The 17,619-nt window shown below is 44.5% G+C and overlaps 1 protein-coding gene across 8 annotated transcripts in view; it reads left to right on the top strand.

Annotated features, from left to right (window-relative positions):
* LOC147615760 (cell division cycle 5-like protein) overlaps positions 1 to 17,393 on the top strand; it is a 29,331-nt gene extending 11,938 nt beyond the window's left edge. For all 8 annotated transcript variants that reach the window (XM_086778342.1, XM_086778345.1, XM_086778349.1 and 5 more), the window contains one exon: positions 15,570 to 17,393. In XM_086778342.1, coding sequence (XP_086634468.1) covers positions 15,570 to 16,694 — 1,125 coding nt within the window. In that variant the 3' untranslated portion in view covers positions 16,695 to 17,393. The remainder of the gene's footprint in view (positions 1 to 15,569) is intronic.
* Positions 17,394 to 17,619: the final 226 nt, after the last annotated feature.

Below are 17,619 nucleotides of genomic sequence, written 5' to 3'. Positions count from 1 at the left end.
GCTCCATGGAGGAAATAAGTGGTGTGGCGGGGACAGTACGGTCGCCCTGCAGGGTAATGACTCTATCTCCATGCTTAAAACGTAGCGTATTATGTAGGTAATTCCGAGCTAGACTAGGGTCCAAGTCATACAGCCACTCCCTGCCTAGATATACGTCTGCTCTGGCTAAGTGCATGACCTGAAAGTCAAGCGGAACCTCGTAGTCCTGCATAGATAATGGGACTCCCAATACTACGGTATTCCATATCGTTTTGTCATACCTGTTGGCTAGGCCAACAGTATACTCATGATCGCTTTGGGTCTCAGTCAACCCCAACTTCTTGACTTTCAAGAAGTTGCGGCTAGCTCCATCATCAATAAAAACTGTGACTCTACGGCCACCTATGGTGCCATACATGCGCACCATGTTATGCGGACCTACAGTAGGCTGCCACATCGCTGGTGTCACTGAACAAGCGTGATGCTCATCACAATGACACACTGTCACCTCTTTGAACTCTGCGGAACTGAGAGGGAGTCTCTGCATTGTATGCAATTGCCTAGAGGATTTACCATCTCTTTTGGGCTTGTTGCCACTCGTGCTGGCTTTAGGCTTTGGACACTCAGCCTTCGTGTGCCCTACATCATTGCAATTAAAGCAGGGATTTTTCTTTCGCGCTTTAATGTACTGCTCTTTCTTTTGGATTTTGCTGTCTCTTTTCTTCTTGGATGGTCACGGTTTTTTAGACCAATGACCATCCTGTCCTTCCTGGTCCATCCTATCTCCCTGCCTATCACTGCGGAACCCTTTTCTTTTAAGGCCTGACCTCCTTTTCTCACTACCCTCGACCTTGCTCGAACCACCACGTGCACTACGGCGCTTGATGTCATCAAATATCTGCGCATACTTAATTGCCTCTGCTAAGTCTTTAGGCTGTAAGGGCTCTACGTACTCAAGGTAATCATCTTTGAGGCCTCTTTTAAAGCCTCGCAATGTCTGGAATGCATCGATCCCCTTTAGCTTGAGTACTATCTCCCTATAGTCTGAGATGTATTGAGTCAGGGATTTGTTCTCCATCGAGCACTTGTCCCATACCTCCAAGCTTCTCTCCGCCTCATTAACAGGCAAAAACTCTTTTTGAAACATCGTTTCAAACTCCATCCAAGTGGCAGGACGAGTTGTCAAACTCATCCACCACTTGTACGCTTTGTCGGTTAATGAGAGGCTAGCCTCTACGGGCTGTATCCGGCTAGGCTGCTGTCGCAGCGCGTGCAAGTCTGACCACTTCGCTAGAAACATGTTGACCGAGTCCTTGTTTCTCTCCTTCTCCTCGCCACCAAAACTAGGCGGCTTCAAGTCTTTCAATAACGATGAAGCTGTCTCTACGGATGGCCCCGCAAGCGCATCGATCTGTACTCCTGCAACCACTGGCGAGGCTACGCTCACCCGTGCCGCAGGAGCTCGGCTACCACGAGGAGTCGGAGTACTAGCAGAGGCGGCTGTCAGTGCATCTAACTGTGTGGAGATGCTCTGTAGCATCGTGACTAAGTCAACCTGGACTTTACCCATATTATTTAGTTTTGCATTAAGATATTTAAAAAGTCCACTAGAGAGCTCCGTCTCTGTCAGGACGTCGGCAGGGTCCAATAGGTCATAATCGTCGTCGTCATATTCCAAGAGGTCCTTCTCGGTCCCCTCGGCGACGTCAGTGTTCATGTCATCTGGCTCATCGGCTAGAAAGAGGTCATCTGTTATTGCGGCCGTTGCGGGCTCGTTGGGTCCTAAGGCGGGGTCAACAGACGAGGAGGGCGCTGGCGGATCACGCGTGATCGACGAGCGCACTCCGGACCGGACAATGGTCGGGCGTATACGGCCTGACAATTCGGTCGCGGGTTTGAGGACAAGAGACCTAAAAACCCTAGAGAAGTAGAAGGCGGTGGAGACACACTACGCCTAGCAGACATCTTTAATTCTTGCACAAAGAAAAATGCGAGAACTCGGAAATTACAGAAACGCTAATAAAATGAGCAGTGGTGGAGAGAGAATAGTCACCCCCTTATGGTCGCCTGCGACTGTCGTCGACTGCCGATTTGTGTTGCGCTGCGAGGCTCTACAAGCGTCGCTACTCCGGGATGCTCCGATCCGAGGGAAAGGTGCCTGCAACTCATAAAAAAAATTAATTTCGCGAGAACTTGTGCCTGAACCACCGTGGATTATCCCTTTACTTTCGGGATTATCCCTCCACTGCCGAGGGAGAGGTGTTCGTTTGATTAACAAAAATAAATAAAAAATTATTTTTGTCACTGGCGGTGTTCGTTGGATTAAATAAAAAATTAACGGTCGGCTGGCCGTCGCCTGTGGGCAGGCCGCCCGCTGTGGCCAGGTCGGCCGTGGCTGGCCGCCCCGGTCGTGGCTGGTCGCCGGTCGTGGCTGGCCGGGGTTGTTCTTCGCCCCCTTAAGGTCTTGGGGCTGGTCTTCGCACCCCTTAAGAAGGTCCTGCACAGCGGTTCGTCCATTCCCCGCCCAAATTCCTTTGGCTGGCCGCCTGGGCTGGTCTACACACAGTGGATAGCAAGACAACCGTTCTCTCTCTTCACAGTCGACCTCTCTCTCTCTACATTAGACAAAAAGCTCCAGCCGCCTCTCTCTTCACAGCGGACTTCTCTCTATACACCAGACGAAAAACACTTCTTTCGCAGACAAGCTCCAAAGCAAAAAAAAAAAAAACGAAATTGCTTACCTGCAATGGAGCGCTTTGGTGTGTGTGTGTGTGTGAGAGAGAGAGAGAGAGAGAGAGAGAGAGAGAGAGAGAGAATTCTTCCTTCCAGCTCTGGCCGCCTCCTTACACACAGTCAATTGTGCCCTGTAGAGAGAAGGATAAGATTTTTTTGAATGGTTGAAAACCATCGAGTGGGCTCCGGTCCTCGGTCACGCACGGACCCTGACCCAATCGAAACTGACGCTCTGATACCAATGTTAGATTATCGTAACACCACTACGGGCGTTACCACAAGAGGGGACGGCCTTTGGCTTACCACCCAGCCATAGAGGAAGAATGAGGATTGCCCCTCATCCCCCAGGCTATATAGTGTGTGGCCTGTCGTCCACACTAGCCTGGCCGCCCATGACTCCGCATGGGCGTCCTCTCCCACTGAACCTCGGATGGCCACGTCCCCAGCGCTCCGGCCGAGGCGTTGACGCTAAAGCTCCGTCTGGCCATCCGGTCTGCCGTCGGTCACAGGCGTTACAGCCTACGTGACACTAGGCATCAGGCGGAGCAGCATCAGGCAGTTAACTAGCAAGTGCGGGCAAACCTTGATTTAAGTGCAGCATCAATGTAGCATCAAGTGAATATTTTGTCCAAAACTTGGCCGATAGTAGCATATGCTGGCCGATGAGCATCTTCAACACATATATAAGCATAAAGTCCTCATTTGAGTCCAACATTTAGCAATTCAGTTCATTCATCATTACCAAAGTAGAAGTCAACATTATTCATGTAGAAGGGGCCAGAGGTCACCCCTTTGGGGCTCACCAAGGGCCTAACCATGTACAAGCATTCAGTAATCTTTTTGTATCATATAAAATACAAGAAAACTTGACACCAACTACCTCTCTCTTCTTCTGCCTCCTTTGTCTTAATCATGTTTATTCAGCATCTTGTTCTTAATTAGGCTTAGAACTGTGGATTAGTACAGCAAAGGCTTTCGCACATGCTACAATCCCCATATTATCAAACAAACTGGTGGTCTTGAAATCCGGATCACCAACAATAGACTTGGGCATTCCATGATGTTTGAACATCTGTGCTAGAAAAATCCTTGCCTAGTGGTTTGCCTTGATTGTCTCTCTCACTGGAATGAAATGAGCTTGCTTACTGGGCTTGTCCTCAATGGTCCAAATACCATCATTCCCAAACTTTGACTTTGGCAAGTAAAAAATGAAGTCCATTGCTATGGTCTCTTGGGTAGAGGTAGAGACATAAGCAGTCCTGAAGTCTTTTGACGATTATACTTGACCTTTTGACAAGTCAAGCATCTACGCATACATACTTGTTAATATCTATCAAATCCCCACGGATCCCCTCGTGATCGATCTTGGTTCGAAACTCGAATCCTGCAAACAAACGAACAAACAAACAAGCAAGGGGGTGCAGGCCTGACTCACCTCCCAACCATGACAGCCGTGGGCAAGCCCACAGTCTTGGCTGTCCCCACCGAGCCACGAGCTGAGCTAACTAGGTTGACGTACCGACCAATCTCCTCCTCGTGACGTCCCATACCGCCACGAAGCTGCGCTCGCGGGCCTCGAGATTGTTGCCGGCCTCGGCTGCATAAAGCAGGTGCACGTCTGCACTAGATCCAGGCTCCAAGACCATAGAGCTCTCACAAACTCGCGAGACTCTATAATATAATAACTAACCTTGGCCACCCTTTTATAGGCTCTTGGCCGGTCAGAGCGTCCACACTTGGCCGCCCGCCCGTCCATACTTGGGTGCTCGCCCGTTAGTATATCCCTAACTCAGCTCGTCAATCAGCCTGCCTAGTTCCAAGCTTCCCCAAGCCTCGAAACTAGTCTTGCATGCGTATAGCACACGGTAGATACCCACTGTGCACATGACATACTCCCCTTCCTCTAAGAGCTCACTCCTGAGCTCACTAAAAAGCCAGGGTAATCTCTCTGAAGAGAAGTCAATGTCTCCCATGTAGCGTCCTCCTCAACACGATCCTTCCACTTGATCTTGTATTCCGTGATAAGCGTACGACGCAATCTTCATTCACGAAATCCAAGAATCTTTTCAAGTTCGTACGGAACAAATGTCATGTCCTGGACATCTATAATTTCTTGAGGAGTAACTAACTGATCTGCTCCACCCAGTACTTCCTTAAGTCTACTGACATGAAATACAGGATGAACTTTCACAGGAGAAGGCAAATCCAATTCATATGCAACTGAACCAATCCGTCGTGAAACACGAAATGGTCCACAGTATCTAGGGGATAATTTCGGAGATCTACCTGTCCGTAAAGTCTCGGAATCTTTCGGAACTCGCAAATACACCATCGTTCCTTCAGAGAACTCTCTAGGTGAACGATGTCTATTAGAATAAAACCTGTCTCGGTCTTGAGCACTTCTAATAGATTCCTTCGCAACTTGTAACATTTCCTGCATATCTTGCAAAAAATTACGTGCTGCATTATGCTGAAGTCCTGAGAATCCTATTGTAACAGGTGATCTTGGTTGAAAACCGTACATAAGCATGAAAGGACTAAACCGTGTACTCGTATGGTTAGTACTGTTATATGCAAATTCTAACATAGGAAGATAATCCTCCCATGAACTTTGTCTTTTGGATACATATGCTCGAAGCATATCCTCCAAAATCTGATTCACTCTTTCAGTCTGGCCATCAGATTGAGGATGATCTGAGGAACTCAAATTCAAAGTTGTTTCCAACTTCTCGAAAACAAGTTTCCAAAAATCACTCGTAAACTTAGAGTCCCTATCACTGACTATGTCCTGCAGTAACCCGTACAGTCTAAACAATTGCTCGATCAACTGCCGAGCTAATTGCGTAGCTGTAATAGTCTTCCGGGTCGGTAAAAATCTAGCCATCTTTGCAAGCGATCTACCACAACCCAAATAGAATCATGGCCTTGATGTGTTCTTAGCAATCCGGTAATAAAATCCATGGAAATACTTTTTCATTTATTACCTGGGATTTGCAAAGGATGCAACAACCCAGCCTGTCTAAAGCGTTCAGCTTTATTTGCCCGACAAATCTGACACTTGAGAACATAATCTTCTACATACCCTTTCATCTTCGGCCAATAAAAAGTGTGTTTTACTAAAGATAGCGTCCTGTGTACCCCAGGATGTCGAGCAGAAGGGGCGTCGTGACACTCCCTCAGAATCTTGGACCTAATGTCCGGGATCTGTGGTACACAAATTTTGTCATTACGGAATAGCAAACCATTCCGAATCATCCACTGACCTCCTGCAGCCTGAATAGTAGACTGCTTAGTCACCGAGTCTTGGTCAATCAATGAGCTCCTGTCCTGGATCTTCTGTCAAAATGGACCAAAATAACTATCAGTCCTGCAAAGCCCTCTCAATGACTGAAATAAGTCAGTAGAAATCTCGGTGAACGACAAAGTATTCACCTCTCTAATCCGACTAAGCGCATCTGCAATATTATTCATGGACCCTTTCCGATAACGGATCTCAAAATCAAAATCTTGCATTAACTCTGCCCAACGAGCTTTCCTGCCTCTCAAATCATCCGCATCACACACATACTTGATTGACTGATGATCAGTCAATACCACAAACTTGGAGCCATATAAATAATGTCTCCAAACCTTGAGAGCATGAATCACAGCATAAAGCTCCTTCTCAAGGGTTGGCCAACGAGATTGAGTGTCGTCTAGCTTTTTACTTTCAAAAGCAACTGGTCTACCATCTTGAAATAAAGCAGCCCCGATAGCATAGTCACTCGCATCAGTTTCAAGAACATAAGGCCGACTAGGATCAGGCAATGCTAAGATAGGTGCTTCCTTGACTTTATCTTTCAAAAGTCTGAAGGCCATATCCAAATCGTTATTCCAAGTGATAGGCTGATTGGACTTACGTCCACGACCTTTCAATAAGTCGGTCATCTATAGTGTGAGCTGAGAGTACTCCCGTACAGATTTCCGAAGAAAAACTACAAAACCGAGAAAAGAACGAAGTTGTTTCACTGTTCGTGGTATAGGCCAGTCCAAAACCTTCTGAACTCGGTCATAGTCAATGCTCAATCCATCTCTAGTGATCTTGTGTCCCAAGTAAATGATGTCGGTCATAAAGAACTCACATTTACTCAACTTAGTATATAGTCGATTCTGTCTCAAAATAGATAAGACAATCGTGAGGTGTCTGACATGATCCTCAAGAGTACGGCTATATATCAAAATATCATCTAGGAACACCACCACAAATTTTCCCAAATGTTCACGAAAAAGATCGTTCATCATTTGCTGGAAAGTGGTTGGAGCATTAGTTAACCCAAAAGGTAATACGAGAAACTCGTAATGGCCATACCTAGTCCGAAAGGCGGTTCTTTCGACATGCCTTTCATGAATACGTATCTGGTGATAGCCAGTACGCAAATCTATCTTCGTGAAATATTTCGCTCCTGCTAACCGGTCAATTAGGTCATCTGATCTAGGGAGAGGATAACGGTTCTTAATGGTCAACTTGTTCAATCTTTTGTAATCTATACACATTCTCCAAGAATTGTCCTTCTTTCTCCTAAGCAACACAGGTGCACCCCAAGGTGGTAAACCCGATGGCAGTTCCTTAGAAAATACATCTTGAAACGAATCAAGTATCTTCTGTAATTCTTTGCTTTCAAACACACTTAATTCATTCACATCCATGGAAGGGATGAGAAAAGAAGAAAGAAAGCGGTATACAAAGAAGAATCCATTATATTTCCAAAATCAATTGTATTTACAAGAGGTCCCTGAGAGGGATGGATACAATCACCTAAAATACTATACTTGGTGTCTCTATGCTGAAAAGAAAAAATATGACTAGACCAATCTATCTGGACATCAAGAGCCTTAAACCACTCAATCCCTAATAACAAGTCTACATTTTCCAGATGCATAACATAGCATTCCAGAGTATCTTGCTTCGGGCACTCATTACGCATGTGTCCTTTTTCTTCGCAGATAAAACGTCAACCTTCCTTCTTGAGCTTCAAAGCCCTAAGGAGTCGTTTCTTCTTCGCTGGTGTCGAACTGGAATTCTTCGAAGGTTGGTCCGAAGACTTGCCTTCATTCGTGTTAGCCATAGGTGCGGAGAACTTTCTTTTATGCTTGTTCCCCTGCTCGGTAACGGGTTTCGATTTGGAAGAGACCATCGTATCATCATAGATACGAGTTGAATGAATGGCCTCGTCCAAAGTTTTACATTTGTTATTTTTAACCTGTAATCGGTACGAGTCTGGTAAACGAGCTACGAAAAACCCCAAAAGAGTAGTGGGATCCATCTTTGTAGCTTTCATCTGCAAGTCACGAAACTTCTGGAGGTAGACCTCATAAGTGAGGTGCTGCGAGGTCATGGTCAAAGCTGAAAACCGGGCAACAACATCATAGTCATCCTCTTTCTTGAGGAATTCTTTCTTGAAAATATCTTCAAATTGTGCCCAAGTCGTTGGCTTTGGGTTCAGTTCCTTCCACCAAAGCAAAGCTTTGCCGGACAGGAAACCTGCTGCTAACTGTATCTTCTTTCCATCATCATATGGATGAAACTGAAAGTGAACTTGCCACTTGTGTAGCCAAGTGTCCACGATCTCCTTGGTTCTCTGCTTTTGCTCGCCCCCGATTGGTTCCGGAGTAATATTGGGGCCTAAAGCAGAAGCCAAGGTATCCATTCCCGAGAAAGTAGAGAGGGTAGTGGTCAATAGAGCGATGGAGTTCTGCAAAGCTTGCATTCGAGCGTCGATTTGTGCCTTACGTTCCGACGAAGAAGCTTCGAGAGCTACTTTGAACTCTTGGAAATCTGATTTTGACACAAACTCGTCAAAAAGATCGGCATCAGTGCCTTCCGTAGCCGACAAGCCTTCGCGTTCCACGAGGGGCTCCAACTCTGATTCTTGGGTCGACATCGTGAAGAGGGTACGTGGAGAGAAAATTCGATCTTTGCACAACAAAAGTGCACGGGAACTTGAGAGCTTGAGAGCTTGAAAACTTGAGAAGTCGAGAGATGTGTGGTAAGAAGCCCACGTGAGGGGGTTTATAAAGGTTTTCCAAAAGCCAAAAAAAATCTCGAAAAGCTATGCGGAGCTTTTGCTTTAGCTTTTGTGTTTTTTTTTCTTGAATAAATATACATATATATATATATACATATATATATATATATACATATATATATATATATACATATATATATATATATACATATATATATATATATATGGATATATATATTCGCTTTTCTTAAAAAAAATAAACACCTTTGGAGAGGGGAGGACTTTTAAACCTTTAAAAAAAAATTTTAAACTCCCCTAAAAAAACAAAAACGAAAGCAGTAAAAAACGTATGCTTTCCTTGCGTTTGTTTTTTTTTTTCGCTTCCCTCCTAATCTGCTGGCGCCTGGATTAGTCCGACTGTGTGCTGACTGCGTCGATTGAAGTGCCGTCAGGTTTACGCTTGCGTCGCCACACGTGTATCCGCCTACGTTGCAGCCAACGCTTGTGCGCACACGTAGGCTGCGCCTACGCCTGGCCACAGGGCCACGTGGCCTGTGCGCTGGTCTTGCGTGGCTTGGCGCCGACTGGGGTTGGCTACGCAGGCCTGGCCGCATGCCTAGCAAGCTTGGCCGACTGTAGCTGTGAGCAGTCCCCACGCCTATGACACACACGACACACACGTCAGCCGTACTCGGCCAGTCGCCAACCTTTCATCGGCAATCAAGCACTTCTCTCGCTTTCTCTCTCATGCGCCAAAAAGCAACGAAAAGCATCATGTTTTTTTTACTTTTTTTTTTTCTGTTTTCTCTCCCTGCAAGTTATGCGTATGCACAACAAAACAGGCCTCTTCTTTGCAAAAGCAATCAACCCTACCAAAACTACCATCTCCCATCAACATGGGGTTATTTGATGAAGGAAAAACACATACCAAATCTGAAAACTGCAGTATGCACAGAAAAAACAGCAAGTTTTTAACACATACCGTTCTTCGACCTCTTCTTCTCTACCTACCGACTTGCTCGTTCACGAGGTATGCTCTGATACCACTATCAAATCCCCACGGATCCCCTCGTGATCGATCTTGGTTCGAAACTCGAATCCTGCAAACAAACGAACAAACAAACAAGCAAGGGGGTGCAGGCCTGACTCACCTCCCAACCATGACAGCCGTGGGCAAGCCCACAGTCTTGGCTGTCTCCACCGAGCCACGAGCTGAGCTAACTAGATTGACGTACCGACCAATCTCCTCCTCGCGACGTCCCATACCGCCACGAAGCTGCCCTCGCGGGCCTCGAGATTGCTGCCGGCCTTAGATCCAGGCTCCAAGACCATAGAGCTCTCACAAACTCGCGAGACTCTCTATAATACAATAACTAACCTTGGCCACTCTTTTATAGGCTCTTGGCCGGTCATCGGGCGTCCACACTTGGCCGCCCGCCCGTCCATACTTGGGTGCCCGCTCGTTAGTATATCCCTAACTCAGCTCGTCAATCAGCCTGCCTAGTTTCAAGCTTCCCCAAGCCTCGAAACTAGTCTTGCATGCGTATAGCACACGGTAGATACCCACTGTGCACATGACAATATCCTTTCTCATGTTAGGCCAATAGAAGTACCGTTCCAATGCTTGCATAGTAGAAGAAATACCTCTATGCCCTGCATAAGGTGGTGCATGTGACTCCTCTATCACTTTTTGCCTCAAATCCTTGGTTACACATAACCGTGTATCCATCATCAAATATCCCTCTTTCAAAGAATAGTGATTAATTGTCTGACCATGCTCTAGCTTCGATATAATCCCACCAGAGTCCTCATCATGCACATAGTGATCTCTCATTGAATCCAACTCTCTATGATAGGCAAGGTCACTGAATGTACGTGCGGTCTCCTAGATAGAGCATCTGCAACCACACTTATTTATAGGTGTATGGATAATCTAGAAATGAAACATGGTCAAAAATTTTGCCCACCTCATATGCTTTTCGAAAAGCTTAGTTTAGGTAAGAAAATGTCTCAAACTTTGATGATCCCTCTTCACCATGAAATCAGCCTCAAGCAAATAATGCTTCCATGAAGTAGGAGCATAATCCAAAAAAACTTCGCACCTCAATTCTTGATGGCCTCAAGCTTTGTTGGGTTCATCCGCACTCCTTCCTTAGACACTATATGTTCAAGATATTGTATCTCTTCTAAGAAAAACTCTCTTTTTTCCATTGATGAATAACTTGTGCTCCTGCAACTCCTGGAATACCTTAGCTAAATGCTTTCGGTGTTCCTCTTCAGTCTTGGAAAATGCTATGATGTCATCAAAGAAAGTGTCTGCATACATCCGATGTGGTCTAAAGATCAGATCCATCATGTGGTTGAAGGTAGCCGGAGCATTTGTGAGTCTAAAAGGCATCACCAAATACTCATAAAATCCAAAAGTGTGATATGAAAGACAGTGTTGTGAATATCCTATGGCTGGACCCGAATCTGATGATAGCCACTCTTCAAGTCAATCGGACTAGAGAATGCCGCGCCTTCGCCGATCCAATATATCATCAACACTCGGTATAGGAAACAGACTCTTGATTGTAATCTTGTTCAAGGCTCTGTAATCCACACACGTGGAATGAGCCATCCTTTTGTACTAAAAGCACTAGAGATCAAACGACTAGGCCATATCAACCCCTTTGACAGCAAGTCTTGAACTTGTGTCATAATCTCTTCTTGTTGGACATGGTAGGCGTTATTGCTAATGAAACACTTGCTTGACATGCAAGGCCGGTCCCATCTCCTCGGGTTTGATACCTAAGTGTTCGGCAAGCTCTATGGAAATGAAATTATTGTTGTCCCCATGACAAACAACACTAGAGCATTCTTGTCCCGCACTTTGTCCCAAGAGAGGCATAACTCTCTAGCCTTGGGTTCCGAAGTGTTTCCCAATATATTAGGAATCCCACCAACCACTGGCTTTAAACTTTTCTTGGAATTCTCTTGCTCTCTAGGTTCCTTTAGGACGATCCAGACATTGGGCCGATGCGTCCCTCTTTGCCACTTCTAAAGCGTTTTCCTTGTGGTAGATCTCTATTTGCTCCAAGGTCACCGCGAAACGTTTCACTGCTGAAACAAAATATTGTTGAAACAATTTATTTTGGAATGAAATGTTTCAACGTTGGCAAGTAAACAATGAAACGATTATATACATAAAATTTAAAGGCTGGGGGACCAAATCTGAAATTTCACATTTGGACCTTAGGAAAAGTGCAATTTTTCTCTCCAATTTAGGAACCTAAATGTAAAATTTTTAGATTTGGGCCTTCAACAACTATAGAGGGAAAGTGTAATTTTCCCCTCCAATTTGGAGCCCAAAATATAAAGTTTTAAATTTGGGCCTGCCGAAGTGTGAAATTTCAGATTTGCGTCTTTAATTGGAGAGCGAAAGTGCAATTTCCCCATCCAATTTGGAGACTCAAATCTGAAATTTCAAATTTGGACCTTCAAACTTATTTACAGATTTACTTTAATACTTACAATCAAGAAAACAAAAGTACCAAATTCCTATAGCGAATAACTACAAAATTTAAAACTACAATGCAGTGTTGATTGCATCCATGGACAATTTTGAGTGTTTTGAGTCATATTGTATACATGTTACATAACAAAAAATTATATGCCTCATAATTGGTGCAGCTGCAAGCACAAATTGCAATAATGTTCAATATTGAACGTTTTTATTTCTTCTCGACTTTTCAGCTGCCCTGAAATGTTGGATGAAACGTCCATGATTGAAATGTTTCAATAGCAAAACCCGTTTCACATTCTAGCAACAACGAAACGCGTTTTGCGGTGACCATCATTTGCTCATTGGTCAGGTTGTGCATTCCTTTGTAGGAGTTTGGAATACCCCTCGGCTTCATAGGTTGAAACCTATTCGTGGAGGTCTCACGCTTCTCAAGTACCAAAGACTTTTGATCTCCAATACTTGCGTTTTTCTTTGGTTCGTCCACCATGTAGACCTTGGCAGCAACTGAAGCTGAATGCATCAAATCTTGGATGGTATCATTTGGGCATACATTCACAATGTCATACAAACTGGCCCGATACTTTCGTAAACTGAAGACTTCTCTGAAATATCCTTAAAAGGAGTAATCTTGAGATATGCATCCCAAAATATCTTCTTGTAATGATCAATTGTTTCACCTGTTTCCATCCGCAATCTTTCCTATGCAAGGTGCAGCTTGAATGCTTTGATACCAATGTTGCATATACGAAAGCCTTGCTGTACTGATCCACAATCCTAAGCTTGATTAAGAACAAGATGCTGATTTAAACACATGATTAAGACAGAGGAGAGAGAAGAAGAGAGATTTGGTGTCAGGGTATTCTGAAGTTAATATTGTACCAAAGGTGGCATAAATGCTGGTACATGCTTGGGCCTTGGTCAGCCCCAAGGGGGGTGATCTCCTAGCCCCTTATGTATATCTTCTATTGACTACTAGGCTTGCTGAATGAGTGGACTTGATGAATGAACTGATTATGAACTTGATGCTTATATATATGTTTGGGATCATAGTAGTTAGGGGGTTGTTTGAAACGGGTTTCCTAAAAGTTTCAAACGCGTTTCAAACAGGTTTCGTAAAATCAGCCTAAAGTTTCCTACCTAAAGGTTTTTGCATGTACAAAATTTCAAATACATATTGTATAAAATATGTAAAACTAACACGAAATGCATAGAATACATGGAAACATCAATTTGAAGCCTATAGTCTTTGAATCACAAATAACAAAAACCATATAATCATCCATCATCAATGTCAAATGATCACGATTCAAAGACCATGGTTTGGTGTCCATGATCCATGATCCAATCATCCATCATTCTATGCCACACATGAAAAAAACCATACATGACACTACATAGGTTAAAACTTATAAGCTTGAAGTGTTCATGTCACATGAATCATGATGAATCAATAGTCATGGTCCAATGCCCATAAGCAATACAAAATATATCATAATAAGCCACATGGCTCATGGACAATGGCTCAGGCTCTCAGCCTAGCTAGTAGCTAGTCTTGCAAGTCCTCAATCTCCTCGCTCTCATCATCGATAGACTCAAACTCACTGGGAGAATTTGAATTAGATGTGGAGGAAGGCTCAACTGCCGTACTCGCCTCAGCTGTTGCACTGGTACTAGCACCTACTGTTGCATATGAATGTGCATGAATAACACGTGCAGGTGCTGTGATATCCTCATATGGCATGTCATAAATGTCACGCTCCTCTCGAGGAATCTCTGGGACTTCTTTCACTTTCTCAATGTCGATTTTCTCAACATTGACTTGGCGAGGTTCGATGGGATTGCCTACCTACTCAATTAGGCAGTGGTTGCAATGACAAAATACCAATTGCTCTTGGGAGACACAGCTCCAACCAATATCATAGTGGGGGAAATATGGCATTAGTACCCCCCACTTGGTGAGTCTTGACTCTTAAGTCTTGCATAAGAATCCACTTGTAGCATACTTATTACTAGCAAGGGCTTCAACTTCTTTTGTTGCATGAATTATGAAAGAAATCCCTCACCATTCAAGTCCTATCACAAGATTGTAGCTTGGGTCCTTGCGAGAGGAGTTGGAACACTTGGGCCCTCTTCCACACAAAGAAGAGGAATCGGTTGTTCACTATTCAATTCATTTTGGCCGTCATTGAACCAAATTTAAAGCTACCATTTCGGAAAATAAGTAGCTCATCCTCCAGCTGCCTTAGCTGGTCCACATCCCCTCCTGTGTATCTCTGGATGTACTGCTGCCATCCATCCTCAAGCTCCTCATTATTGTATTGCTCCTCATTTCTCCAAAGAGGATGCAATATGTGAGCAATTTCATGGATTGGTCTATGAAACCAATCCCATCGTGTGTTCCACACGGCTGGGATGTCCTGAACCCTAAAAAACTTGCCATTAAATGTAGCGGTTCAAAGCTTCACCAATTCTGTCCATGATGTGCTGATGAAGATGATGCTACCGATGACTTAAATGCTGACTTTAATTGATGATTAAAGCAGGGATTAATGTTCTTGCAAACTTTCTTCTCCATAGATGAAGCCTCCCTTCTCCTTTAGGCGACTTGCATAAAGCAAAAGCGAGTACGCACATACCTTCAAATCTGAGTATGCATCAAACTGTAGCAATAGAGACACAAGAAAAAGACATGTTTCTAGGAAAGAAAATGAGAAACCTTACAGAAGTTATGCTTCATGTATCCCCTTTGTCCTCTATTGGTAGTGATATGACCATCATAGCACGAGGCTATACTTAATTTATAAGTCTCTTAATTAACTTACAAGCCTTAGCACTTTTAAGTAGCCTGCTTTTACTAATCTTTTAGGTCTCCTAACCCACAGATTAGCCAACCTAAACCCTAGGTTAACAATTTAACACCCGGGTCAGGCTGAGGTACATAGTACATGTAAGGTGTTTCATACTAGGTTTCTTTTCCCAATGTTAGTTCTTTTGGGGTGTTCTATGGGGTCTTTATCAGACATCAACTTGCCTTGTAGGAAAAAAATGAAAAAAAAGCACTCTTGTTTTCCGTATGAATCTACCTTTCTGGTTAAGTGCAATCAATATGGATCACATGGGATCAATTCACCGTGAAGCTGCACAAGGTTTGTGAGTCTACTTTCCTTTTCTGTCTGTCTAACAGAGAAGAAATGACAGTGGAAAAATGTGCTATTTAGTCATTGAATGCACAAGAAAGTGTTCTCAGTATAGTTCTGTCTCTGTTACTTGCAGTTAATGTTCAACTAGTAAAATGATTGAAAGGCTGTATTTTCTGATCAGGTGATTTGTTTTTTGGGTGGGTGCAGATGAGAGCAGAAACTTTGTGGGGTCAAATTGAGTCATTGTTCAAAGAGGCTGACACTTTGGCAACAGAGCTCGAGTCTTTTCGTGCATTGCATATGCAGGAGCAGTTTGCAGCCCCATCTCGTATGGAGAGTCTGCAAGCAGCAGTGAAGCAGCAGAATGAATGTGAGCGGAAGCTGCAGCTAAGATATGAAAATTTGATTGTTGAACGAGAAAATTGGAAGAGACTCATTGGAGAGCATGATGCAGCAGCAGCCCGTGAGGCGGCTGAGGCAGCAGCCCGTGAGGTGGCTGAGGCGGAAGAGGCAGCAGCCCGAGAGGCGGCTGAGGCGGAAGTGGCAGCCCTTGAGGCGGCTAAGGCAGTAGCCCTTGAGGTGGCTGAGGCAGCAGCCCGTGAGGCGGCTGAGGCAGAGGCCCGTGCAATGGCTGAGGCAGAGGTGGCAGCAGCCCATGCTGCAGCTGGGGTGGAGGGGGTTGCTCATGCTGCAGCTGAGGTGCAGGCAGTAGTCCATGCTGTGTCTGAGGTGGAGGCGGTGGCTTATGCTGCAGCTGAGGTGGAGGCAGCAGCCCATGTGGCACCAAATCAAGTGCTAGCGGAGGCTCAGGCAGCTGGTGCAGTCCTAGAGGCAATTGAAGAGGCAGGTACATCTGATGGTAATGTGGTCAATATAGCTTGTGAAGTGGAGGGGGAAAAAGTCTCTAATTATCACTGTGATTCTCCATTAGTCCAGCATGTACAAGAAATTGAAGCCAGCACTGTGGTATTTACTACTAAAGAAGATACCAAGGTAATGGTAGGAGAGGAAGAGATCAAGGCAGATGGGCAAATGACTGAGGCAGTATGGGGAGTCGTCCAGGACAGCGAAGAACAGATCAAGGCTGATGTGCAAACGACTGAGGCAGTATATGGAGTTTTTCAGGACACTGAGGAGGAGATCAAGGCAGATGTGCACGTGAGTGAGGCTGTGACTCTAGTACATGGAGTTGAGATTAAGGCAGATGTGCAATTGACTGAGGCAGTGTCTCAAGTACATGGAATCGAGGTCAGTGAGGTAGCTGCAGAAGAGAGTGATGTTGCTCCTTCTGATACAAGTGCACAAGATATAGTCATGGGCCTGTCATCTTGAGAGGGAATGGTTTGTGTCATGTCCCGGCAAAGAATGGTTCGAAGGCTATGGCTTGCAGAGTTGTCGTTCTGTTGAGGTGGAGCTGAAGGCCTTCGGGATGCACTAGTAGTGCCTCATTGTTCAGAAAGCTTGGTTGTCTCTGGTGTCTGGTTGGATGCTGTTGCCCTTGACTTGTGATGCTGTTTATCTAGAAGTGTCCGAATGCAAGGCTGTAGTATCTTGCTGACATGTTAGAAAAGGAGGCCTTATGCGCCTGTTTTCAATTGGTAAGGCTGTAGTGTCTTGCTGAGATAGAGAAAAGGAGGCCTCATGCTTGTGTTTTCGACCGGTTCCTGTACCACATGGTCCACATGGTTGTATCTGAGCCGTGTTCTTAACCTTCTTGTCCGCACTGTATGGAATGCTTCAAGTGCATGGGAAAAGTTTTATCTTCTTCCTCGTGAGTTAGCTCATTTCTTTCTTGTTGCTATACATGGATTTTCTTGTACAGTACATTGGATCCTTTCTATGTACCATTTGAAAAATGGTAGTGTACCCAATGTACCTCATCCTGATCAGTTCCTTTGGTACTCTTTCCATGCGCATACATTACGTACTGCACTCGACATCTCTAACCACCTTACCTTATCCCAGTCTATTGTGTCGCTTACTCTCCCCTGCCTTCTATATTCTCAATGACAACCCTTTTTATTGTGAGTATTTGCTCTTCTCACTCATCAGCTTTGGTGAGAATAAATGCTTGCCGAAATATAAAGAGATGGTCCTCAATCCACGCCAATAACCATGAAAAACCAGCACTATAAATTATTCTCATTGATTACAATACAAGGATGATGATGCACTAGTTTTCGATTATGGTAGCAAAAAAAAGAGAAGTGAGACATGGATTACATTCTATGTGAAGATGGTGTCAACTTGAGGAGGT

The sequence above is a fragment of the Cibotium barometz genome, chromosome 39 (genome assembly GCF_041138505.1).
Source record: "Cibotium barometz isolate CiBa-2024 chromosome 39, ASM4113850v1, whole genome shotgun sequence".
NCBI lineage: Eukaryota > Viridiplantae > Streptophyta > Polypodiopsida > Cyatheales > Cibotiaceae > Cibotium > Cibotium barometz.
The sequence above is the reverse complement of the archived record's forward strand: the minus strand, read 5'-3'. Positions and strand labels throughout refer to the sequence as shown.